The following is a 27,920-nucleotide window of genomic DNA, read 5'->3' as shown; positions in this document are numbered from 1 at the left end:
TCTTTTTATTATTATTGATGTGTGTGCGTGGTTATGATCTCACCATAGGTGCAGGATCTCTGCAGGTCCGATATGATTCTGAGAATGTTGTTCATCAAATTGGATCGCTGTTCGTTCTCCAGTATGCTGCCTGTGGAGGGGTAGGCGGAGTCTATGTAGGTCAGATCGGACAGGTACATGCCTGAAACAGAAAAAAACAAACATATTTTAATTTCAATCAGGAGAAATTTACAACCGTCTTCCCCCAACACTTTCAAGCTGCTTTCACAGATGCCTCAAACTCTAGATATTCTCTGAAGATTGCCTGAAACGAGCTAAATGTGTTTCTCTCCTGGTTATCTCCCTATGAATTTGCCATATGAGAATATGGCGAGACACTTTGGAGAGTGTTCAGACACAATTCTTTGGACACTATCTGGAGTTGGCTTCAGAAACATTTATATGCACAGTTAAGGCATTGGTTAACTAAAAAATATTTAATTATTTAAGCCGAGAGAGCATAAATTCAGTCTCCTTGTCAGTGCAAAAATGCACTGGCATGGATTTTGTTCGTTTTTCTTCGGTGTTGCCTGCTTCTTCTTCTTCTTCTTCATCTGTGCGCCGACTTCTTATATTATTTCTGAGTCAAAGCCTGGGGGAGCGTGCCGTGTACAGCGGAACATGAGCAGAGCACTATGGCTAGTGTGGGTCCAGCTGAACGCATGCATGCAATAGTAATTTGACTCCCAAACACATTGTCTGGCTGTGTTAGTCCGCATTAACATGTCTATGTGTATTTTAAAGTACCGTTTTATTCAAACAATCACAAAATGTACTTTTTCTTTGTTCCACACCAGTGGGAAACATGAGGATTTTCCTGCCTAAAGACAAAAGAGAGCCGAGCTCATTAAAAAGCAAACATGTGGATACAAACATAGCTGGACATCATAATAAAACGAAGCTTTCTTAAGTCTCATGCAGCTGTGAAGACCAGCTGGCAACTGCATGTTTAATAAAAACGCAAAGAGAAAAAAAACAACCTTCTGATTTTTGAGTGTCCAACACCAATGTTTTGTCCTGATGTGCTCCCAACTGATTTGATAAGTGCTTTAAGTGGATGACTAATTTTCTCTTCAGCGTATTCTTTCCAAATCTCCCCCAACCTCATTGTGGCAGATGTGGAGCAGAGCCCGAAATTCTTATTCTCTCATTACATAAATATTAACACTGAGACACAAACTCAGAAGCAGCTTCAAACCAAGAGAGATTAACAAGCCTCAGAGGTGAAGCGACGCCGCTGCTCCTTTCTTTCCTCCATCTTTCCTAATCTTTCAAGACAAAGCGCAGATGTAGGAAACCTTATCACACCGTTGAATAACAGACACCTCTGCTTCCTTGAAGGAAATCTGCAGATGTGCGCACATACACAACACACGTGTGCAGTTAAAACGCACATGCACAAATATGAAACGACAACAAAGCTTTTGGGTCAAAGAATAAAAGGGTGAAGCCTTCCTGTGTTCAGGATACCGATCACTCACTCACGCACATTCAAACTAATAAATAAACACCATCTGATTAGAATCAGATGCGGAGGGGAGGCGGAGAATGCTTTACAAGTGTTAAAAGGTTCAGCTGTGATGGAGGAAGAGAGAGATTCTAAAGGCTTAACTGCTATAGCTGCTCTTCTGAAAGCATGTCAGGGATAACAGCACAAATCCATACTGCCTTTAACACCCTCACACAGACCCCGCGCTTTGGACACTTCACACCTGTCGATGTGCGACAAACCCTCTATTAAAAAAAGGATCAAGGTGTGGGATCTGTTCTCAAAGCAGGAAAGAAAACATTCTCCTCCATCTGTTGCTCCACTTTCGGAGATATTTCAAATATTACAGCTGGAAAAACACATCATCTGTACATTTTCTCATTCTCTAAGTAAGTAAGCTCAAACTACACCTGGAGCGCATTCCATTTCTCTCTATTTTACTCCGCGGCTGAAACTCAAAGAGGAAGCTGTTGAGAAACCTGAACAGCATTACAATCAGCTCTCACCAACCGCCACAGGAAAAGTGAAAAAGGAGCAGAATCGGAAGTTGTAATTGAGGAGGAAAGGGGGTCAGAGAAAGCGCGAGCGAGTGCTACAAACCCTGCTCAACCACTTCTTTATGAGACACACTGTTGAGGATGGGAAATGTCATGAGGCTGCCCTGTTTTTTCTGTCTTTTTATTCCTTTTCCTGTGACATCAGAGGTAGGCTGGGCCACTCCAAAAAAAAAAAAAAAAAAAATCAAAGGGAAAAAAAAGGCAATCTCCAACTCCCACACCCTCATCCCCCTTCCCTTCCCTTCCCCTCCCCTCTCTTCCTCCTTCCTCCTCCCCTCCTCTCCTCTGGTCTCCCCCATCCTTTGTGGAAAACTCAAAGCATCAGTAATTAGAGCTCAGTCTGTTGAAGTGGCCGGCTTTTGAACCATGCCCCAGTCCAAGCCCTGGGACAGCTGAGTCCACAGAGAAGGACATCTTTGGGAAGAAGGACCCTGATGAAAAAAAAGACTATACTTTAATATTCAGCTGCAGAGGAGCACCTCAGAGGACCGGGACAAAGGACACACAGACAGAGAGAGAGATGAGTCCTCAGCACTGCAGCTCGGTGAAGACACAATATAATAAACAGGTGAAACTATAACTGCAGGAAATACACCTCCCACCACTGGTAACAACAAGGTACGTCTCTTATCCGAGTTCATTTAGTTTTAAAGTTTGATTTAAAAGTCTGTGTGTGAGAGTGTGTGCGAGTGAGTCGTTGTGAGGAACTCGGAGCAGAGAGGTTGAAGAGGTTAGGACATTTCGTGACTGGAGGCTCCAGCTGCAGACAGACAATCTTGCGCTCAGGAGATGCATTAATACGTCCATGCACAGTATGAGAGACCATGTCAGGGGTGCATAGGGTGAGGAGAATGCCATCTGTTTCTGGGGGCTGAATTTTTAAAGAACGGCTTTTCAGAGGTGGATTTGTCTTTGCCAGATTGTGGCACCATAACTGTCACAGGTTATTTATCAAGCAGTGTTACGTGTTACTCAGTTATATAATATCATACCATTATAGTGTGTAGTGAGAGAAGTGTAACGCTGGGCTACCGAGTTACTTCATCGCAGTTTATTTTTGGTCCTCCATCCTATGATAACATGAAGCAGGTCATGGCAGGTCACAGCAGAAGGAATATACGCAGAAAGAAAGTCAAAGTTGGGAGAGGCTGCCATGTTGGCAGTCCTGCAGTTTGACTGCTGTCTTTTGTTTCAACAAAGTGGATCCAGTTCCAAAAGAAACATGTTGCTCATCACTATTTGATTGTATTTACAAAAGTAAGTTGAAGTAATAAATGATATTATTACATTTTAAAGTAATAAGTAATGTATTAAACTTCCTGGGTAACTTGCCCAACATTGGTAATGAGATGTTTCCTAAAAGAACACTTTTTAGTTTTTAATTGTTCACTATTTTCGACCTGAAGAGAGGGAGAAGGTGAAGAAAAAGAAACAGAAACATTCCACCTGAACACTTGAGGGAGGCTGATTATCTGATCAGATGGAGAGATTTGAGCTGCGGAGCCAGACTTGTTTATTTTTTCCACCATCTGAGCCTTGCTGCTAAGTCAGAGTGCAGGGATGAAACACAGGTAACTTCAGCAGAAATCAGGGCAACATCAATATCATATTATTAAAAGAGTGGTCAAATAACTGTATTGGTCGTGGAATCCCGATATATAGACTATTTCTGTAGGAGAAAAAAAAAGGGTGATGATGTAATGTAATATAAGTCGGACCACATCTTTCATCAAATTCATCCCATTGTCAGAAAACACTTGAGTCAGAACCTTGCCATGATAGCGGATGCTTTGAACACTAATGGCAACAATCTGGTATACTTACATATCAACATCTCACAATTACCTTCAAATGTTTTCACTTATGCCCTGATCTGTTGGTGGGATCTGTGGAAAATGTTCCGTTTCTGCCACAAAGCCACATCTGTGAAGGCTGCGGACAGCCATGAAAGACGCACACACAGACACGCACCTTCAAACAGCCATATCAAAAGGAGAAGAAAATATGGTGGAAAAAAACGTTTTGTGAGCTTGCTAGTTTTTCCCATGAAGTAATAACTCAAAAATATCAATACCTACAATAAAGCAGTCTGCAAAATAAAGAGAGACAGTTCAGAAGATAAACTGAGAGCAGGAGCAGCTGCGCTGACACATTTCCATAACATTCTTTACTGAGCACCAGTGCCTGGTCCTCAGGTTCACCTGAAACCTGGGAGCACGTAAACCCAACACTCTCTTAATCCTCACCCTGGACTGCTAATCACAGCAGCAAATCTGTTCGAACGTCTCTACTATTCAAACCTTTTTAAACTCACTGGACCAATAAATTGCCTTCAGGTAGTGTGCATGGTAGCTCCGTCAGAGCTGGTCAACTGCTGCCCTTCTCCAGCCACCCTGATACAGACTCTGCTGTAACCCAGCAGGGGATTGATAGCTCACTTTGCCAGAAACAGCCAGCTGTGGGGTTTTTTAAAAGGTGATGGGCATGCAGCCAACTCTTTAACCTGAGGCTGTGTGTGTGTGCACCCCTCACAGACACAGATGTGTAACTAATGGGGCAGCCTGAGTGATCTTATCAGTACAGAACAGACCCACATACAGAAACAGACACAGATAACTGCCAGGCACACAGGATGCAGACCCTGTCTTGTCCAAAAACTCTGCCACTACTACAAACTAGCCTGGACACACGACTGCTTAAAACTTACCCATACATCATGGTGGATAGCACTCAGTACGACTTTTCACACCTGGCATTAAAATACATCTGAGACACGTCACCCAGCTTTTATTTAAATACACCGTGACATCATGACTGGTGTTTTTAAGGAGTCTGGCTGAGCAGATGTGTGCACTGTCAGCATGTTTGGGGTGTGTTACAGGGCATCTGTCTTAGTGAATCAAAGCACGGCTCGTGTTGGTGTCACATGAAATACATTTTAACCATTAGAAAAAGAAACATCGTGCATTGGAAAGTGTTAACATCCTGCTGCTGGCGACTGGAATTAGTGCAACAATAACGATTAATCTGTGGATTATTTTCACGGTTAATTGAGTAATCGTTTGGTCCATAAAATGTGTTATGGACATGATGATGTTCTCAAATGTATTGTTTTGTCCACAAACCAAAATGATTCAGTTTTAATGATTTCTTTGTTACGTGGGGCAAAGAAACAAGAAAAATAATTACATTTAAGAAGCTAAAACACACAGAAATGCTGTTTTAATCATGAAAAAAGCTTCAAACCGATTACTCGATGAGCCAAACCACCAGATTCAGTGGTTTCTGGGATTGGAACTGAGGACATATACAGGACAGATATGTTCAGACCTGCTAACACCAGGTTTGACAGGGGATCTATGAATCACAGGTTTAGATGTTTGCATTTGGAGATTACCATAAAAAATAAAAATAAAACAACTGCGGGAGAAAGGGGAGTCAAATATGGAGTCAAATTTGAAAGAAATGTCTCTAACTGCACCATGAAACTCATTTGGAGTCCCCCCAATGAGAGCTTGGACACAGCTGAATGGACAGGTCACCATAGAGGACGAGGTCAGGCAGGAGGTCAGGATAAACAGACAAGAGAAGGAGAGGCATGTAACCAAGTAAAGCCAGCAGGCGATGTGCGTGTTGATTTAACTAATAGAAAGCATGTGCCGTCAGTGGCAAGAGCTTAAGCTCAGGTGTGACCCAACAGTGAAATAAAAACCCAAAAAGCGCAACTCGAGTGCTCATTGTTCACGTCTGATTATGCAAACCGTCCAGCCAAACAAAAAAAATCCATAAGAATGTTTTAATGAAGCCCCCCCTCACCCCGCCCAGCTCTCCTCACTCCCCTGAAACTCCTCCAGCACTTCTCTAATGCTCGAAACCTTCACAACAGCGTGTGTTCATTCAAAGCCAAGTGCCACTTCTCTAGTTAAAGCCACCTGAATGAGTGAGGTAACCTTTTAAATATCACGCTGCCAGGGTGATAAATTACTTTTGTTCAGTAAGATTTATGATGATGTCGTGGCATATATCACGATGTGTGCATGGTTGTGTGTGTGAGTGTGTGTGTTTTTTTGTGATGTGGGAGGTAAGAGGATGAGTGTCGATGGGTGAGGGACGGGGAACGGCAAAGAGTCCTTGTCTTTGCTAAGTATGACAGATAAAATCCAACAAAAGAAAAGACTACTTGTGTTTTTGTGTTTGAGTGTTGTGCCAATAGAGGATGAGGAGGGGATGGGGGGGGGGGGGGCATTTTCCACAAAGACCGATTGATTGCAGAGGAAGGGTGGTGCTGCACTCTAATCCCCACATAGAGAACTCTGACCCCCAACATCAGCCCACAGTTTAGAGTTTCACTACAGAAGAAGGAAAAACAGTTTGGGGCCCGCGGGGCCTCATGGGGGTTTGGGTGGTGAGGGGATCCCTCCTCAGTAATATAGCATCATGACGGCAGAGCGCTCAGTAGCAAGAGAGCAGGAAGACAGGACCTGAGCTTCTGGAAGTTTTTTTTTTTCTTTTGAGGCGGGGGTTTGGCTGTCTTCTAACCACTAATGTATCCTTAAACTGAAGCACTTTATCGCAGCATCTTTGCCTTTATACTTCATCCTTCGTTTTATTACTGGCTCAGCCTATAAATGAAACAGCTATTCTAGCTCTTAAGACCCTAATTTGATTTCCCTTTTTAAATACTTCCAGCGTTGTTAAAGAAGGAAAATCTAAAACAGGCCCATTAAAAATGTCGTGCAAGTTAGTTACCATTCTTATTTACTCTTCTTAGTTTTTATTGATGAGTTTTTTTGGCAGCGACTGTGTACGCTGCTGTTTATTGTCATTAATCGAACTGTCAGTAATTAAATGACTTCCCCCACCACTCAGTCCTCATCCATTACCTCACATCTTCACTGTGATTATACGTCTATCCTTAATCCAGTGCTGGGTTGATGTGTTTTTTTTTCAATTTCCCATTTGTGGCTGTGTAAACAGTTATTTCAGCGAGCATGCAACAATGAGTCAATTTGTGCGTTTGAAGGGACAGGACGTATGAGCGGTCATGTAGCGTAGCTATGTTGGCAGAAACAGTGGCTGCCGGTGACATCGTGTATGGATAAAAACACTGGGGGGGGGGGACGTCAAGCCTCTGGCTGTGTAATAACAGCTGGCTAAGGTCCGTATTTTCATGTAAAGCACTGAATCCAAACTTTCTGCTTCACACATTCCATTTTGTTTTCATTTCTCTCGCTCCTGATTGTGTGTTGTGTGTTTTGAGAAACTTGGCCTTAATGTGGAAGAGTTTGAGGACTAGATACAGGGAGAATTTGAGGCTGGGAAACCCATTGGCAATGAAAATATAAATACATTTGTTCCAAGTCTTTTCTCCCACTTGTTGACCTGCAACCCATCATGGTGCAGACAACAAACATCACTGGTAAATCAACAACTTCAGTCTGGATTTAACGTAGTTACTGAGCTGTGCAGTGCGATGCCAGACTCAGTGACAGAACATTACCATCAAACGTACTTTCTTAAAACTTGACGTTCAACATGAACACTACGTGATTTTATCAAACCCAATTTTTCAGTAGTAGACTAAAAGCTCCCGACTGGCACAGCTTCAACAGTCGCTTATTATCGCGCTGTGGGATCAGAGCCAATGAGAGATTAGGACAGGGTGAGTGGCGTAGGGTGGAAAAGCAGAACAAAAATACACTGCTCCGGCAGCAGGGAAATGGAAAAAGCAGAAGATATTATCAACTAACATTGCTGATAATACAGACAACAATAAAGATGTCGGTTCTGTGACCAAACACTGTTTACAGAATGAAGAACGAGCATCATATGGAGGAATCCTATGACTGAGTGAATGTCCATTACATTCAAACCAGCGTGATGTTTTTTGTGTCATGGTTGACAGAGTGGAGGGGGAAGCACGACACCTACACTAGCAAAGCCAAATAGTGAGATGGCAGTGAAGCTTTACGGAATACGATAAAAAAGAGGCAATGGCCGAATATTTGCATTAAAAAGGTACACTATGACATGAGGAGTGGACATAATATTACTCAGCATATGAACGTTTATCTTGAACAGCAAAGTGAGCTCATTTTGGCCAAAAAAAACAGAGTCTAAATATGACAACGGCACACCTTATATCATCCACTCACAGGGAGCCAACGTTCCATGGAACTGATTTTTTTTCATTTAATAATTTTAGTACTTCCCAGTACATTCTGTGTAACCGAAAGCTATGCTAATGACACACGGCTGTCTTTCTGGGTTAAAAAAAAAAACATTCAATGACTACATAAATGATGCTGTTTATTCAACAAGGCAAAACAAATGTTTCCAGTCTAGCAGAAAAGAAAGCAGTGCTACACTCTCGCTTAATGAGCTCTCTCGTCATTTCCTCTCTTACAACAGACAAAACATCATTATTTCTGTCTGCTAATATACCATAAAGCTAATCACATACTACTCATGTACACAATTGGCCCAAACGCAGAAAATGAAAGGCAGCTCTGGGCTTTGTCAGAGGGGATATTTGGCACCACCTTGCATGTTGTGCATCTGTGTATAGGAATTCTGTGCAAATGTGTGTAGAGATAAATAACTGTGTGCATGAATGTGCATATAAGGTCATTCCAGAGGTCTATCAGCAAGTCTTTCATCAGTATTCAATGAATCTGAAGCAAAAGCTCAAAAATGATCTCTCCGGTCCAAGTCAAAAAGCTGCTTTCAATACAAACTGACAGAGCAGTTCAACTCGAGCAGAACAACCTTTAGCTGTGATGACGAATTTAGAAAACCATAAACAATCCAGAGAGGCTTCAGAGTAGCATACGCACACGACACATTTGAACGTTTGTCTTCAGAATATGACAGTCATTTTTAAAAACAGTAATATGATTGTGTTTTGCTCAAATAAAAATAGTTCCCAGTTGGACATATGAGTGCGTTTGAAAGGGGAAAAAAGCTACTCATAAATAACCGTCTGTCTCTGAACTGTTCCAATAACAGCCAGGAAAATAAAACATACCATAGCTCCAATACATAAAAACAGAGTGAGGAATTAAAAAAGTCCACCAGCATATATCTCCTGACTATTAACAACTATCAAGATGGCTCAACAGTGTTATTACAAAGACTTATGAAGCTCCCACTGTTGCCAAAACAGAAAGTCAGAGTCATTATTATTCCATAGAGTTTCAATGGTTTCACATGAATCTAATAACGTACAATAACAGTTTGTTGCAAGACCTGAGCTAACAAGAAATAAAATGCATCATAAATCAGTCTTATATTGATCACTTTAATAATATAATATATATAATTGAACACTATAACATCCACATCTAAACAGGATTTAGCTTTAATTTAAGGGGGAAGGAGAGCAAAGAGGAAGAAAAATGGTGGGGTTCACACAGAGTGTGGCAGCTATATCTGTCAATAAAGGGATAGGAATTTCATGGGTAGAACTTTATCTTAAGCATCACGACAGGCCAAGAAGAAAAAAGGACCATGACCCACTTTCTAGCAGTTTTACTTTCATATTTACTAAAGGTGGGGCAGCTCCACATCTCAGGATAAAGAAAACTATACAACAAAAATAATATTGACTGATGGCACAGGAGTTTTACCACACAGGTGAGAACTTTATCTTTTAATCTCAAGAGCTGTCTGACTCCCCCCCCAAGCTCTTGGGGTGTGTTTAGTTTAGGTTTGAGGAGCCGTCTGGCTTCTTCTGAGGAAACACTATAAATTGTGTGCCTTCAAAATACACAAGTGACCTCTCCCCACTCACTTGGATGTCTTTGATATGTGTGTGCTTGTATGAAATAGACTAGGCCCCTTGTACTCGGAACCACCACCTAGGGGAGAATCGTGCTCCACAAAACAGGAAAGAGAGAGAGTGAAAGAGATGATGAAAACGAGGAAGAGGTGGGAAAATAAGGAGGTGAGAGCTGATGGATGAGCTGTAAAGTTCCCCCTGTCCGTCGCATACCCCTCAACTGTAAACCATGCAGAGTATAGAGAGTCGTTTTTTCTGAAGCTCACAGAAAGAGCCAGTAACAGTTTGGACGAGAAGATAGACTTGAGAAGTGATACTGCCGATGAGACTGTTAAAGTCATTAGAGATTCTCACTGAGGTCAATAAGTATATAATACCTGGTGACGCTGTCACACACACACACACACACACATACACCGGCTGCTGGAAAAACACACAACCATGAAAATAAATCACGTCGCAGGATAGTCATGCACACAAAGTATTCAATCGTACAAACAGACGCACCGACACACTACAGATCTGCAGGACTGGTTGCACAAACCCTGTCTCTTCTCCAGAATTGACAGAATTGTCAGAATTCCTGAAATAACCACAATGTCGTCATGTGAGAGACACAGAACGCCTGAGTTTCAGGGTGGAGGTATAGAGCCTAGTGATGTGGCACCGAGTTCAGACTCGCTGAGGAGTGATGGAGTGGATTTGGAGGCAAAGACCGTCTTGGCTATCGTGCAGGGCCCGGGCCAGGCTGTTAAACTGCGTATATCTGTATGTGTGTGTGTGGTTTTTGTGCTCGTGCCCTGATGAGAAACAGAACTTGACTCAATGTGCATTAAGATTTAGTGCGGAGAGTCTTCCCTGGAATTACAGTCGATGATGCTGAAGACATCTCTGCACACACTGTTTGTGTCCTATTCAATAGTACTAGTGGATGTATGGTGAGCATGTATGGGTCCATATGGTTTACTGAGGGGAAGGAGGGCACTGTGCAAGTATGTATACAGCTAACCCTACTGCGAGGGACAACCACAGCTGGTCTCCGAGTAGGAAGAAAGGAAGCCAACTACAGCTACAATTTCAAGCATTTTCGAGCACTTGATCACAAAATTCGAGCACCTTTCAAACCTCAAAAACACAACATTAAAAGGATTTCAAGCAACTGTATGAACCCTATAGAAAGGGAGACTGAGGTTTCACATTTCAGGTTCCTTCATGTAAAATAGTATGAACATTCTCGTCACTCAACCAATATTGATACGAGTGAACGTAATGAACGCAACCCTGAGCTTTTATCTAAGACCAATCGGTCATAAAAGTGCTCCAAATCACGTACTGGGTCATTAAAAGGAACCAGCTTCAGGGGTTAGCAGTGACAGTTGAGGGAACAGCGTGACCCAGAAACCTAAAGTAGAACTAGGTCAAAGTGAGTAACATTCAGCAAAAGTCATGAAATTCCTAAAAAGAGTTTGTCTAAGGTTTTCCACAGAAAGACGAATAAACTGCAAGACAAGAGGTAAAAATGAGGCACACATAAAGAAGAAGCATGGCCAGCTGCCACGTATCAGACCTCTTAATGGTGAGGAAATCAACACAGCCTCAGAAAAAAAGGGGGTGTCAGTCAGCAGGGGAACTCACTGAGATGGAAAGCAGACCTGGTGCTTCTGGGCGTTCAGAAAATGTCTTCTCTCCATCAGTTTTTCCACACAAACATTATGCGGAACAATGACCTAACAACACTTTTAACTGCTCATAGAGGAAAAACATTTTCTAAACAATAACTGATCATATGTGACAATTGCTAAATATTTTTTTTCCCCATTTAAATTTCTGTCTGCTCTTGAGTCAACAAGCCTGCCATTTACATCGTCTTTGTTGGCCCCTGTAGACAAAGAAGTTGCTGTTTCCGACTCTTAACCCCCAGCGTCTTACATTCCTGCAGGACGGCCTGGAGGAACTTAAAGGGACCACAAGTAGCTGTCCATCTATTCATCTAACCAGCCAGCAGCAATGCAGGGGCCGATGTGGAGCCTGTGTATTGTGTTCTGCCTCTCCCTCTGGGAGGAAACTTACTGCAGGAGTTCCAGGGAACCCCGGAGGACCAAAGAGTCCTTTCTACACAGAAGTAAAAGAGCTCCTCAGGATACAGATGACAAAAAGTGCTCCTACACCTTCCTCGTGCCCGAGCAGAGAATCACAGGTATATATATATATATATACGAGTCATTAACTACACTACTATCTTTGTTAGACTTTCTTCTTCCCCAGTACAATCTCTTATATCTGTCAACAGGTCCAATCTGCGCGAGCACCACAGGCCCAGAACCAGACAAGGACAGAGTGACCCGTATGGACATCGCAGATGTGCGGGACGTGCTAAGCAAACAACGGCGTGAGATTGAGACACTGCAGCTGGTGGTGGACGTGGATGGTAACTTGGTGAATGAGATGAAGCTGCTGCGGAAAGAGAGCAGGAACATGAACTCCAGGGTCACCCAACTCTATATGCAGCTGCTGCATGAGATCATCAGGAAAAGAGACAACTCTCTGGAGCTGGCCCAGCTGGAGAACCGTGTCCTCAACGTGACTTCAGAGATGATGCGACTGGCTTCCCGGTACAAGGAGCTGGAGGCCCGGTTTGGCATGATGGCCGCGGTGGTCAACAACCAATCCATTCTTATCTCTGAACTGGAGGAACATTGTCTGAGGACGCTGAGGCGCAGTGAGCTGCCCGTGGTACCTCCACTGGTACAGGTGGTGCCACAGAACATACCAGTGAACAATCGTTTCACCAACGAGGTACAGAGGGACTATAACAAACGTGCCTTTACCAGAGGATCACAAATGGACTCCCCCACTGAAAGCCCCTTTGGAGTCAATCCTCCACCGCCACAGGGAACACTTACCTCAGAAGGTATGTACCAATTTAAAATAATCAGACATCCATTAAGTGATCAGCAAAACAAAGTAAGCAAAAACATGAATTATGTAAATCAACTGTAGGCTACAATAATTATTGTGCTAATTAGCTGTGCACACAACAACTAAAACAATTACCCATGGAGTGGAATTCAAAACATAATTTCTTGCATGCGGTTGGTTTTGCAGGGGCACGGTTTGTCATCCTACAATCATAAATGCCTATGACTTCTATATGGCTGCACCGCAATATGCACAAAATTAGTCGAATGTGGATTATGCTTCAGTTGAACGGCAATACACTGTAACAAAGCATTGATGACCTGGTCATTCAAGTTTCAGACCCTTTCACAATACTATCAAATCAGATCCAACACAATCCAGATTCAAATGTGTCTTCGATAAAGCTCTTAAAAAACAGAACGGGCTGCTGTATTTTTGACTGATGAATATAATGTGGCAGATAATGTTGCCAGGGGTTAAAGAAGATGGATGTAAAATTGATGAAATAATTTGTAACATCTCTCTGACAAGGAGGGGAATAAGAGAAGGCCTGTTTGAATACTGACAGCGGAGTCAGGAGAGTGAAGCAATCAGACTTTAAAGGAAAACATCTGACATTTTGCTGCCCGTGTAGTGCAGTGTAAATTCAGTCCTAAATGTCAGAAAACGGCTTTGTCGTGAGGTTATCTGGCAGTCAATCGTTCATGCCTCTCTTCTCAGAACACACCGCTCTTGCAACATCTTCAGCCCGAGCACCAGCATCAACAATAACAAGCCCATTTTAGCTCGATAAACAGAGAAGCAAAGAGAAAAAAAAAGAAACCTCCATGGAAACACAAACACAGCAGAGATTACAAAGACAAAAAGCAGAACAGGGATGGATCATTTTTGACAGAGTGACTGCCGGTTAAAGGTTCAGTGTGCAACCGTTGGTTGGTGACGTTTGGTAACAAATGAAGCCCTTTCTCAGGTGCCTCAGGGAACTAAAGTGGCATTCAAAGACTAGAAAGGATGCTCTACTTCAGTAATCCTTCATTCGTAAGGGTCTCCTGCTACAAAATGTGAAAATGTGCTTATTTGTCCATTCAGGCTGCTGTAGAAACACAGTGGCACAAAAAGCAAGGCCATTGCCTGAGGTACATAAAAAAGGCCCATTCAACGGCCAAGAAAACCACACCACACATTGTTTATATTAGAGTGGTTATACACTTTATGGATAGTATATTCAATTCCTGCCAATAAACCCTCTTAAATGTCACCCACTGGACCTTCAATGATTTTCAATAACACAGCCTTGTATTTATAAAATGTATTTTATCAGTCATATATCTGACAAAGTTCAATAACTTCATTTAATTGCTAATTTGGTTGCCATGGTAATGTATCCATGGATGAATGTACCCTATCATTTTAGTGTTTATCTAAATCGGGAACGAAAATTGGCGAAACTTCAAGGCCCAAGCTGCGTCACCAAACAACACTAATGGGCTCACTTCCATGTAGGTTTACTACTATAAACAGACTCTGCCTGGCCACAGTTTTGTCTGATTGGGCCCTATTTAAACCACCAGGGGCTTGGGGGCTCAATTTATTTTTAACCCCAACCTCTTAAAGCAACGTATAAAGAAACTGACGAGATACTGACGGAGAGAAAATGGGGAAATATGTGGACTGGCCGTGTTACTCGGTCCACATTTACAGCTGAGAAAACCATCTTCCACGGTTTCCTTAAGGCCCTTTATGCTCCAACACAATGCCTGTCTTCATACTGATTTAATACTTATAATTCACACAGGGGAAAACGGAGGAAATAAGCTGGATTTAGGTTCATCTGCTTCAGCTTTGTGAGCAGTGGCTACCACATGGCTGCATATGAAGACAAACTCTTTAGTTAATATTCACATTACCGTTCAGGTCAGTCTACACGCGGTTTAAGTCATTTTCACACAGTACAGTAGGATTTTTGAAGAAGGGGGGAAATATTTTTCCAAAGAATGTTGCAACAATATCTCCCCTTCAACTGTTCCTTTTCTACTTTCTTCCCCCCCTTTCTCGTCTGCTGTCTGAAGCCTCCAGAGTGACGATAATGACTTTAGCATATGCAATGAAAATACAACATCTTGTTCACTTCAGGGCAACACTCAAGTATGGTTATTTATTTGCAAGGGGGACTTGTTTTGAGAACTGTCCCCCCAGAAATGACCAATGTCAGACAACCCTTATGATTTCTTTGGTGCAACATCGTACTGCACAAGACCGTCTTGCGTCCAAAAACAACTTGCAAAGATCAGACAGCGTCAGAAGTGTAGATGACCATCCATCCATCCATCTACAGCTTTATCGTCCACCGGAGGGTCGCGGGGGGTGCTGTGCCTATCTCAGCTGACATAGCGGCAATAGGCGGGATACACCGTGGATAGTTCATGTAGATAACCATCTCTACATTCTAGCCAACAATTCAGTGCGACTTCATCATCTACACACATCATACTTGATGCCATAACCAAATTAAATACGACCCATGTTGCATCTGTAGGAGGTATGCCCAGGGACCACAGATTGAAATTAGCTATTAAGCTAACTCTGGTATAGACCCGGTTCTGTACATGGTCCCTGTCAACTAAATGTTTTTAAAACGTATTTTGAACTAGATCTCAATTATGTGATGCCTTTCAGTTACATGTTAATTTGTGATTTTGTTTTTTTTTAAACAAATGCCAACATGAATGACTTTGCCGTAAGTGCTCATAGAGCTATCAAATCCAAAATACTTGTGATATAAGGCCGAGTTCCCATTATGGATCACAATTTTAGTCACATTATTTAATGATGGTGTGATTTTAGCTGAGGAGGTTAAAATCCTACCCTATGAATAATGTAAGAAAGCCTGGACTGGACATTGCTATAAGACCACAGTGGTTATTTTATAATGATATATTGTGAGATTCATCAAAATGGCGGAACGCGTCTGTGATTTTACATTGCAATTGACCCAACTGTGTTTAAAAATAATTTCACTTAGTGTTGAAATAAAGACTATCAAAAAGAAATCTCAAAGCTGCACTGGTTGTAACCAGTGGTGTTGGAACTCCAACAAACAAAGCAATAATGAAGCTTCTGCTTTCTCTACATTGATCTTTGTGAGCGCAGGTCCATTCAGGGACTGTTTTCAGGTGCGTCAGGAAGGACACACCACCAGTGGGATATACCTGCTAAAGACGAACGACAGTGACCGGCTGATCCAGGCCTGGTGTGAACACGGCCTTGACAACGGAGGATGGACGGTGTTGCAAAGAAGGAGAGACGGTTCCGTCAACTTCTTTCGGAATTGGGAGAACTACAAGGTAGGTTTGTTGAAAATTATGTTTTCAGGATACCCTGGGGTTTATTCGGACAACCTATGTTTTCACAGCTGTTCATCTCCACTCTTATTAGCAAACCTTTGTCTCAGCAGTTCATTTTCAGGTCACTAAATAAGCACTTTGCTTGAGTGTAAACAGCTTGGTAGATTTGCTTAAAGCCACAGCCAGGAAGTGCAGCCAGGGACCTAAACAAAAATATACGCAATCAGAGAAAAGGAAACAAAACGTTGCCCCTGACACCACAGACAAATGTGTTTTTCTCTCCTTTTCTTCCATGTGTCCACCTTTCCAAGTTTTGGATTTACTTTAATTTCTATCCAACTTCTGGCCACTGCCCCGGCCAGCAGACTAATTCATATTGAGTGAGAAACCACAGTTTATAACCTTAACACATTATTGTCTAGATGGGAAGCAGATTGGATTTAATGGTATTTGAGTGCAGAGGCCACACTCCTCTAAACTCCGTACTCCGTAATGAATCTTACTGACCTCACTCTGTGATTGGTGGACATGATTTCACAAACCACAGAATAAAAAGCTCCATTCTTTCAACAGTTGGTAAACCCACAATGTAAACTAACTCTATTTAATGCTGCAATGCGTCGGCTTGAACTATCTTGGACAGATATTTTAAAGGTCCAGTGTGTGACATTTAGGAGGGTTTATTAAATCCGCTACTCGTGTGTATGTTTGTATAAGTGTATAATAACTCGAAGATAAAAATCATTGGCCATTTGTAGCCTTAGAATAATACTTTTATACGTACTTCGGGCAAGAGCTTTGCTTTACAGCGGCTGCCATCTTCCGTCACCATGTTTCTACAGCAGCCTCAACAAACAAAGCTGTCAGAGTAGGTATGTGAAGGACATCGTTGTTCCCTGACGCAGTTGAAAAAGGAAACGTCCTATAAAACAGACCTCAAATCTAAACACTAACACAGCGCACGCCGCGGTGCTTTTCCCCAAACAGAGAGGCTTTGGCAACATGGACGGTGAACACTGGCTTGGACTTGACAACATCTACAACCTGGGCAAACAGGGCGACTACAAACTCATGATAGAGATGGAGGACTGGACTGGGAAGAAGGTGTACGCAGAATACAGCAGCTTCCATTTGGAGTCGGAGAAAGAGGGTTACCGGCTGAGACTCGGTACCTACCAAGGCAACGCTGGGGACTCCCTCAGCAGTCACAACGGCAAACAGTTCACCACACTCGATCGCGACAAGGACGCATTTTCTGGTAGGGTGATGCTTGAGGAGTTCAAAACAGATATATAAAAGTTTTAGTACTATGACAAACTCTTCTTTGTCCATCACACCTGTTGATTTCTGATGTTGTGTCTCTCTTCTCTAGGCAACTGTGCACACTTCCATAAAGGTGGCTGGTGGTACAATGCCTGTGGCCAGACCAACTTGAATGGCGTCTGGTACAGTGGGGGAGTTTACCGCAGCAAATTTCAGGATGGAATTTTCTGGGCAGAGTACGGCGGTGGATTCTACTCGCTCAAGTCAGTGCGCCTCATGATCCGACCAATCGACTGAAACCTCCCAACGCAACGCCGTCTCCCTCCACATCTTTTATCTACCCGTCAAAAGGACTCTGTAAAAGCACAAGCAGGAATCTCTGCCATCGTTTATCTGTGCCTTGTAAAAGAGAGAGGAGGAAGAGATGGTGGTCGGGTGTTTATAGCCAAAAACTAATGACTCTAACAGCCCGTGCAGCGACTGGATCCAAAGTTGAGACAGAGATGGACGACTGATGCCGTTGAACTCTTTACAAGTAACTGCTCTTCCTCACCTGCCAGTCTGGGAAGTAATGGCCCGTCAAACTCCCTGAAACCTTTCAGTATTAATCTAAAGTGTTTTATTTTACTCACTCATTATGTAATAAAGGGAAACGGTCGTTTACTTGAGGGATGAGATTCCTTCTGAGCAGCTAATGGTGGCTTTCTGAAGGTAGTGGTAACCATAAATAGGGGCCACTAATGCAATTTAAGAAAGTGTTGTCAGTTACCATGACTGAGACTTGGACAGGCCACAATGAATTTAGCATTTACTAGGTTCTGTCTGGACTTCTGTGGTAACCTTTGACCCCAAACATAAAATCAACTCACTCCACAGTGCTGTTCAATGTGCATATGATGAGCTGGCTTTGTTATGTACATATATGTGGCTTTATTTGTGAACGTTAATTTAAGGAGGTGTGATTCTACTCAAGCCACAATGATGTCCCTCTGCCATTCATAATTTATCAGTGTATTTATAGTAAGCATAGACCTGGCGATTTTATATCTAGCCCTGTAACAGTGCAAGTGTGGAAAGAATGACATACACTGTCAGTTTCTAAGTCAAAATAAATAATTAAATTCCCTAAAGTTTTAAATTCTTCACTGGGCAAGAGTGTGAGCCCTGTCTCTTACAATAAAATCAATCTAAATATAAAACTTTAAATTTCAGCTATGCCTCTATTAATACAGAATGACTCAATCGTCTTGATCTGACATGAACCGGCATCAAATGTTAATTCCAAGCCATGAAGGCACTGGAAGTCGATGGAAAAATAAAAATGAACTGTCACCACAATGGAAAACTGCATTTTAATGTAATTTTTCTTTTGAAAGGAAGTAGCTGAAAGCAAATAAAAGGTTGTAAAAAAGGAAAGGACAGACTCAAAGATGCCGATTTTGATAAATCAAGGCAATAACAAAAAATGGATGACAATTGTTATATTAAATGATGCTGGAAAAGATGAGTTTAGGTCTAATGAAAATTCCAGATAATAGGAGTAAGGAATAATAAAAGGCAGTATTTTAGATAATTGCTTTATGAATTTTTGTGATACAAATGGGCGAGGTCATAATGACCTTGACGTTTCACCCCAAAAAACTGAATCCATATTTGAGTCCATTTGTGCTCAAAATTTCAGGAAACACTCTCAGGTCTTTGCAGAGATATCAGAGATAATGTTAGAAAAGTAGTAGTAAGAGCTGCTGAGAACACAGGGGATGTACTGGGACAGAGAGGTAAGAGGCTGGTTATTGTACTTGACACATTGCTCACTGAGGCAAATAAGGGAATAGACGTCCTGAACAGCTCATCAAATGGTTCGAGTGCTTCTGGAAATCTCCTCCCCGAACCATCTTTTCCACATCAGTTTGGAGGAACTGTGTCAAACCCATTTCCGTCTTTCATCTTACAAAAAAAGAAATCCAACACTGGAGTCACACCCAGTTCCCAATGCAACTGGCCAGCTGGGTTTGGTTTCTGTCGCCGGCTTTTATCGCTTCACAATTTGCTGCAATTATGTGTAGAGCTGATTACAGCATGATGAAAACCTTCCAGGAGAAAGTGTGAAATAAATCTCAGCCAATATAACCGTTGTTAATCTTATATCACCCCGCACTGACACTGCAAGTGTTTTTGAACTTGTGCCTTTTTACTAATACAGCCGTTTGTCAAGTCACAGCTAAGGTACAGCTTTTTCTGCTCGTTGCTACGTGGCAAGACTTACACAAAGTGAAATTTTTAAAGAGTGAGAGGTGGAGCCATACACATTTTCTGTGGGCTCTTTGTCCTTTGCACGCATTAGCTACAGAACAGGAACACGTTCTTCTGTGCATTTATAAAGGCCGCTCCTGTGGCGGAGCACAAACAGACGGCGGCTGTGTCTGCTGAGCCGCATTAACGGGTCAGAGGTCGGACACGCGTGTTCAAACACACGCGTGCACTGTAACACAAATGCATCACTGTGTCACACAACCAAGAGTATTTCCAAGTTTCTTTATCACCAGAGATATGCATCCCCCAGACCACGATACTAATCGAGCAAAGACAGAAAATATACCATATTTAGCACACCTTTTCCTGTGCGTTGGGAACTTTTCAAAATTTTCTGTCTCCGACTCCCTCGATCTCAGGAGAATGTGGATTTATGATAGATGGGAATGTCTGAAAACAAGAGAGTGGTGATTTCCACGCTGTGTGCCAACTTGGCTCAGTTGCAGCTCTGAGAGCAGCCAGCTGGTCACACATCACACATCCACACTCATAATTGACAAGCAGAGAATGCAAGAAAACTCACACAAAGCCGTATACTGAGATTTGGAAATAGAAAAAGACTCGTCACACGTCACTGATATGCCTAACTTCTCAGTGAGGACACACAGTGAAGCTGGCAAAGCGCGTGCCATTACGCTGCATTAGATTTGCGTTGCTCTCGCAGTCCATCATTATGACCAGGCTCCCGTGACAGAGCACATCGGGGATAATGGGCGGTTAAAAAGTTTCTATAACGACAAACAGACTTTGGAGCTCGCTGTGTTTGTTTGTGAACGTCTGAGTTTGAGTCTCACAGCAGCAGCAGCTATGATACAAGGCTGATGGTAGTCAAAAAAAAAAGAAAAGAACAAACAGTGCGGCAATAAAACCATGCATGAGTGTTTTCACTGCACAACCCATAAGGGATTTTTTTGTGATGTCATTCTCGTGAGCCAAAGAGAGAAGGGTGGATAAATATATATGGAGAGGAAAAAAAACAGTTATAATTATTTATTTATTTTTTTTTTAGTTTGTTCCAAGTGAAAGAACATTTGAGATGTTTCACAAAAGACCGCAAAAACAAAGGCGACATTGTCGGCGACACGGAGCAGAATGGAAACACAAGAGGAACATTAGGCAATAAACACGACTGCTGCCTGATGATGACTGGCACTGACAAAATCCATGAGATACTTATGCGAGGAGGAAAACAAACGCTGGTTTTATTCCAGACGCACACGCAGAAGCAGCTTGTGTCTTAACCCCGACACCTGTCCTTAAGGATAGGACGCAGACAGCTTAAAAAGATCAGTGGACGGTTCAAAGATCAAACCTTCAAGTAGTCTGAGAATGTGTGTGAGTGTGTTACCTAGGTATGGAATACAGGAGACCATGCTCTGGCTGCTAATGAAGTCCCTCAGACGCTTATAGTTGTCTTCTTTGGACATCAAGTAGTCGAGTCGATCAAACGTCGCCTTGTCCTTCCGACTGAGTAACTATGAAAATATGAAGAAAACAACAGAAGTTGGATACAAATGGATTTTGTCAAATAAATAATGAATTGAAAGTCTTTCTTCTGTGTTGTGAAATTTTTTTAGCTGTTTTCAGTTTTCAATGAGTAGAATCTAATAATTGTCTTACGTGATATTTTAATACAGGTCACATATTTTATGTTGTTTAGTCATTGCAAATAAGTTAGCACACAGAGGGGAATAGTGTTCAGAAAGAACATGAATTTGATTTGACGATACAACCTTTCAAGTTGAGTTTCAGTACATATACACAAGGATGAGAACTTTAAGATATGAAGTGTTTGAGATGTATATGGTGCATGGTTTAAATTGGCATACAACAAAACGAATACCTGTTGATCCAGAGCCTAAAAAGGGAATTTCTTAATCCCCTTTATGAAGATATTCGTCATAATAAACAGTAAATGTAAAACAAACTCTGTTTGCATGCTTGCATTAGCAACAGATGCTTAATTGCAGAATAGTTTACCACGTGCCCACGTCACCAAACAGAGACAAGTGAGAGTGAGAACACACTCCAGATCAGTGGGTAGCAGAAAATTCGCCCAAGAGCTGTTTTTCGAAACCGCCAATAAAAACAAGATGGAGAAAGTGATACGACTACTGTTCAGTACCTAACCCCCGAGATACTAATGACAGCTGCAGAGATGAATGTGTGTGTGTCCTTTCCAACAAAACTATTCGCAGACTGGTCAAAACAATCTGGCTTTGTTTTTTTTGTGGAGCAAATTCTAAGAAACTTCCATTATGACATCAGAGCATCATTATTCGATCCTCGTCTTCAACGAAAAACACTGACGCAGAAGCTTTTGTTGCTCACACTTTCCTAAAATGAATACTGACAAAATATGTGTACGAAAAACACACAATTCACATTTCAGTCACATACAATCAGAGAAGATCTGTATGTGGGTTTAAGGGATTTCACTAGGAAACAAAAGACAATATTTTACATTCCATCTTTAGAAGTGGACCTAAGTTTTCTGAATGTTATAAATACATGTTTTTTTCTTTATTTTTCCTTTTGCGCATATGTAATTAATTTTCTAGTTTTTATTAGACTCCACATGTGTTTGACATCCCTGTTTATGGACATCACTCTGCTAATAAACCAGACTGGCTTTCAAAGGAAGGTAAATATACTCACCGCCCATGTTTTGGTCAGTCTGAAGATAGGAGCGCTTTGTAAAGCCGACACCACAGCCATGACCGCGTGGAGGTTGTTCATGTCACACAGTTTCTGTACGTTCAAAGGTGTATAGAGCACACACGTTTACACTGCAGGCCTCCGTAAGAACAGAATAACATCACGTCACACTGTGCGTAAAAACTTTGTGTACCTTGGCAGTGCGAATGTACAGACTCAGCACCTCCGCTCTGATCTTCAGCGTCTGTGCATGGAGGATTTCTCTTACCACCCAAAAACTCGTCTGGGGAAAAAAAAAACACATAAACAAAGATTATGGCACCAGAGGAATCATATACTGATCGTTTACACAAACACAAATTCACCGACGTCACCTGCAACCAGGCACCTGCTCGACAATACCAGCTGTCGATCACACTGATATTAAATCCTCATCGTCCCCTAAATGAGAACATCCTTTTTTTTTTTTTAAACTGACAAGTGATTGATACGTTTATTCCCAAGGAAAATGTCGACTGACATAATAAATCAAGAAGACTCCCATGTAAATGGAGCTCTTTTTGCAACAAGCGGTGTCGCCCCCTTTTGTCTGACTGCTACTTGGCTTCCATTTATTTTAAAAACAAGAAGACAACATTCATTATTAGATACAGACTTCACGAGGAACTGATGACACAGAAAAGGGCTGCACACAGTCATAACATCTGTGGGGCAAAACTAAGAGAGCACTGGGCAGACTGCAAACAGGAACGCTCCATAAAATTAGCAAAAACAAGAGCCGTGCAGGACACTTCAACCAATTCCAACTGATTACACAACAGACACACACCATAACTCCCCAAATGTCAACTGAGAAAAGGGGAGGAAGCTTTGTATACATGTGTGTGTTCAGAGTACTTGGCCCCGATCAGCAGCGGTGTTATAAATTTGACTCTGGGGAGATCGCTGCTTCGCCAAAGTTCTGATTACACACACACACACGCACGGACAAGTCAGTGCATCAATCAGAGTTTAAGCTCTGGGGAGCGAGGGAATGGAAAGAGGGGAGGGAAAAGGGAGGAGAATAAGGAGAGAGGAGGTAATGGGAGGGAAGTTAGCGTCAATGCCACAGGGCTCAGAGCCCACTGCTAGCCGTCTGCACATTGTGTTCTCAGTGATTCCCAGAGAATCCAGTACCAATTATGGCATTAGCTGCTTGATAATTCAAAAAGTAAAAAAAATTAAATAAATATCAACCTTTGACAGGTTAGTGACAGTTCATTTAATATGTGTGATTGGCAAGTGAGGACAGATCAGCGAGACGTGCACTGAAGTCCAGAGAGGGTATGTGAGCAAATGTCCACAGAAACTCTTCTGCCAGCTTTTTTTGGTTCTATCTTAAGCGATGTGATGACATGCAGACAGCACTCAGTACAATTCTGTGCACACCAAATACATCTTGAATGTGTCCTAAGATCCAATCATAAAAAAAAATGTTTAAAGGTGGTTCGAGGACGCATGAGGTGCACATTCTTGAACACACGTGACAGCAGTCTGGCTCATGACACTTTAGAGACCGCCTCCACATCTGATGTCCTCTGCAATTTCACAGGAAATCTTGAGTGTTGTATGCTGTAATCAGCATCCATACGTTAATTTATTTAAACCAACACTGCAAACTTAATGCAGAACTATGCAGGATTTGTACCCTAATTTAGCAGCTTCAGAGTCATTGTGGGCTGTCTCCACTCCGCCTGCTGTCTGTCAGCAGAAAAACTATCATTGCAAGATCAGGGTCGCTGACCCAGGGTCATCAGAATCAGGTCTTGGATCTCGTGCGAAACACAAATTGCTTTACGGCACTACACACACCCCCTAGCCAGGAAGCGGCTATAAGATAACGGCAGTGATAGCATCATTTTAAAATCATCAATCATGGCAGAGCCAGCAAAAAAGTAGCAGAGAAAAGCTTTGTGTGAGGAAGCGAGGAAGAGGAAACGACTGTCTGATCGAGCGAGGGTCTACACACAAGTAAACATCGGACCGGCGCAAGAATTAAAAACACAGAAGCCTGCAAATCTGATGCCTGATTTCGGCATAGTCATGGCTCCTCTGCTTGTGTTGCACATGGCCAGAATGGATGGATGTTGTCGTCATAAAAATATATTATTATATTATATATTGCAGACTTTATATTGCAGACTTTAACACCGTCATCTTCTTTCCATGTTACAGCAGCGTGAGTAGTGGTTAGATTTACTCATCTCCTCCCAACTCTTTTTTTTTCCACTCTCCTCTTTATTCTCCGTTATTGGTGCAGACACATTGAGACACACACAAATACACTGACAATGGACACACAAGTACAGCCAGAGGCCTTGAAAATTTAATTTTGTTATGGGGAACAAACTTTTAATAAAGTGTGAATGCTCAAACTTTAACGCGGTCTGCATGTGATTTAAATCATAATGTGTTCACACGGCAAACTTTGTCTGGAAAATGTCTGGACCTAATTTTCTGCAAGTCATCCAGAGGTAATGACTGGACACAATACTGTGGGTCAAGACATAAATGGAGAGGGACAGTAATGACACAGGCAGAGACAGCTCTTTCTCTGCAAAGATGCTATCGCTGTGACGAGATCTGTCCACGGACAGACGCAGGCTCAGAAACAGCCATGCTGGCTTCAAAATGAGTGCAATCAACGTTGATTAATATAAACAATTGTTGAGATAAGAGCCTCAGTTGTCAGACAGCTGGGTTGTTTGAGAAGCAAATGAGAAACTGAGGAGTTCAGAGATAAATTCACTCACTCACTCCTCCTCTGTCTGTCTTATACACACACGATGTGCATATCAAGCTAATTTCCATTTATTGAGGTTGTGTTTTGCCAGAAAACAGCCATGTGTGTTTAATATTTCACATGAAGAGGTCTAAAGAGAAGATGAGGGAGTGATGAAAATGGACAGAAGATACGCAGATGGTAAAATCTTATTTCCATTGGCCTCAAATGTAATTTGCATCCCTTTCTTAGAGACAGTGACCTCAATGTAAAAACATGAGAATCTGGGAGCGTTACCAGGAGGGAGGTTCACATTCCACCAGAGCAGTTTAAATAGATTTTTTTTTAAATGTGCTTATCCAGATAAGGCCAGAATGGACACTGAATAATGTTTGATGTAAGATTTTCCAATGAAATTTTTTGTCATTCCATTTTTATGTGTTCTTATTAATCTTTTGTGTCTTTGTAGTGTCAGAATATTGTACTATTTATTACCAGTGCCAAGAACCTTTCATTTTTGGCCTTCATTTGTCTGTCTGTTAGCAGCATAACTCAAAAAGTAAAGCACATATACGTTATTACATTTGTGTCCATTAATAAATTATTTGATATTGGTTGTGATATATACAAATTTTAACGTAGCATGTACTATTACCTCAAATAGGTCTATGTTACTGTGTAGTTTGGTTAAAAAACTTAATAATAATCCATAATAACACTGTGAGAAACCAAGTGGCCTTACTAGAGGTTTGGGCTCTCCGAGTGCTTTCTCTAGTTCCCAATAATGTGGTTTTATGTAACTTTATAACCCTGTTCATTTTTTTATAAGCACATTTATATATTTCACTTTTTTTCCTAAAGGTTGGGACATTTATCTCGGGCTCTTTACCCATACTACACACCGTGGGACAGTAAAGTTCATATTTAATCATGAAATCTACCTTCCACCCCTAGTGTGCAGTGGACTGGAGTTTCCATCGACTGTAAAGTGTGATTTCACTCTGGGAGCAAAAACATGCGGCAGCTTCACATTCAGTTTCCTCAGTGTGATATATGAGGTCAGTCTGGACAAAATTCAGTACACCACAGGGGTTCATCGGAGAGTATGTGCGTGTGCATCTGCCTTGGCCTCCAAACCTGTGCAAGGATATTATTATTAATGATGACAATTATCTAAAAAGGTGTACATCAGTGTTGTGTGTAACTCAGGGAGCGTATGGGGATGTGGAGACTGTGCAGAGTCTGTATGAACGCCACATTATGTCCTGACCTCTGTACGGCTCCGAGAACAGAGCTGAGAGTCCACAGAGATTCAATTATCACAAATAAATAGAAGCAGATCCAAATACAAGCTTATAATTGTATATCCACCAATGTAATGGCCTGAGACCAAGAAAAGATGTGGTTGGATTGAAGATCTGCCCAAAGACGGAGACAATAGCTGGCTGGCAGACATGAGGTGGAGGATGGTATATTTGCTTTGCCATTGGCTAGTCAAAGGTCAAAAATGAAAAACAACAGATATTTTTAGAAACCGTTGTCCATATGCTGCAGCTGCCTCCCACAGTCTTAAGATTTGTAGACTGAGGTTAGGTTAATTGGACCCTATATTAACTGTAGGTGTGGATGAGTTTGAATGGTTGGCTATGGTGGTGCCCACTCCTATATTAATTTTTCCATGTCAAAAAGATAGTCAAATTGTTACTTCCTCTCATGATTTCTGGATTGAATATTATGTGCTGTTTAATTATGCAAGTTGCCTATTTGTCTCTTTGTTGCCTGATGAGTGGCAAGTGATCTGCTGCTTAACTTGATGCATCGCCATCAAAATAGCGACTGAATACCGTGGAGCTCTCTGGGACTCTCAGTTGAACCAATCCAAGTACTATATTCCAAGAAGGCTCATTTTCCTTGGCTCTAAATGGCTAAAAAAAAAAGTGTGTAGCTACTAGCTAACATCTTGAATCACTGTTTGGGATTTGCTACACATGAAGAAGTTTCCACAGCGACACATTCTGGTTAGATCGGCTCATATTTATACTGGAGGGCAGTAAAGTGGAATTTAAAAAACCTGGAAAAAGAACTGGAGGGGGATTAAAAGGGCAATGCTAGCCCCTTACATCATTACCCGCAACTTCCTGTTGATGATTTGATAGGGCACCAAGGGAGTGTGTCGTGCGCACTCCTGCAAACACTTGGAAATGTTCTAGACATGCTGCAAAATACGTCAGCCGAAATCCAGCCAGTGTAAAATATCGTGCCTTTCTTCACGCCTGTTTTACTTGGGTACCACGTATGAGGTATATGACTAGCAAAGGAGATGTGGAGGTTATTCGGCGCTGCCATGACAAGGGCATTAAAACAACCTTCTCTGGAGGGAGCTACGGTGATGATTTGGTACATGGAGGATGAAGGAAAGGGGGCACAATAGAAAGAGGTGCTGTAATCTTTCCAATGTTTCATGGCCAAGACTCATAAATCTTTAACACCGTAAGTTCAATGTTTTCTCGCTGGACTTTCCTTTTGGATGAGAACTGAGGGAAATACTGAGCAGCAAACTGCGTATGTGTATGCGTCTCTCACCTGGTTGAACCTGCGAGTGAAGGCCACGACGTTTGGAGCTGAGCTGTGTTTCTCCTTCTTGTTCCAGCCACAACTCGACAGCTCCTAAAATATACAAATAAACAAGAGGAAATTAAATATTGTGCACATTTGACTGAATGTATTTAACAGTCTCTTGTCAGAGGTCACTCAGTGGGAAGTGGAGAGGAGACACAGAGAAGGACATGACGGGAGA

General features: G+C 41.9%; 2 protein-coding genes across 2 annotated transcripts in view; one reads left to right on the top strand and one right to left on the bottom strand.

The window, feature by feature from the left end:
• Window positions 1-27,920, bottom strand: part of ralgps2 (Ral GEF with PH domain and SH3 binding motif 2) — a 49,249-nt gene that overhangs the window by 8,332 nt on the left and 12,997 nt on the right. Inside the window, exons 5-9 of the mRNA XM_083888525.1 lie at window positions 27,707-27,790; window positions 22,556-22,645; window positions 22,363-22,455; window positions 21,053-21,179; window positions 44-181 (exon numbers count right to left, since the gene is read on the bottom strand). Of these exons, the coding sequence (XP_083744651.1) occupies window positions 44-181; window positions 21,053-21,179; window positions 22,363-22,455; window positions 22,556-22,645; window positions 27,707-27,790 (532 nt within the window). The remainder of the gene's footprint in view (window positions 1-43; window positions 182-21,052; window positions 21,180-22,362; window positions 22,456-22,555; window positions 22,646-27,706; window positions 27,791-27,920) is intronic.
• On the top strand, window positions 2,549-18,507 carry angptl1a (angiopoietin-like 1a). Its single transcript, XM_083888526.1, has 6 exons — window positions 2,549-2,703; window positions 11,805-12,062; window positions 12,156-12,776; window positions 15,935-16,128; window positions 17,116-17,386; window positions 17,501-18,507. The coding sequence occupies exons 2-6, from the start codon at window positions 11,873-11,875 to the stop codon at window positions 17,686-17,688; spliced, it is 1,464 nt and encodes a 487-aa protein (XP_083744652.1). The 5' UTR covers window positions 2,549-2,703; window positions 11,805-11,872; the 3' UTR covers window positions 17,689-18,507.

The sequence above is a fragment of the Microchirus variegatus genome, assembly GCF_963457635.1.
Source record: "Microchirus variegatus genome assembly, chromosome: 4".
NCBI lineage: Eukaryota > Metazoa > Chordata > Actinopteri > Pleuronectiformes > Soleidae > Microchirus > Microchirus variegatus.
This window is presented reverse-complemented; position numbering and strand designations above follow the sequence as displayed.

Coding starts and splice junctions, on each gene's coding strand:
- angptl1a (XM_083888526.1), top strand. CDS start 11,873: ATGCAGGGGCCGATGTGGAGCCTGTGTATTGTGTTCTGCCTCTCCCTC. Junction 12,063..12,155: donor GCCCGAGCAGAGAATCACAG/GTATATATATAT, acceptor ATCTGTCAACAG/GTCCAATCTGCGCGAGCACC. Junction 16,129..17,115: donor GGAATTGGGAGAACTACAAG/GTAGGTTTGTTG, acceptor TTCCCCAAACAG/AGAGGCTTTGGCAACATGGA.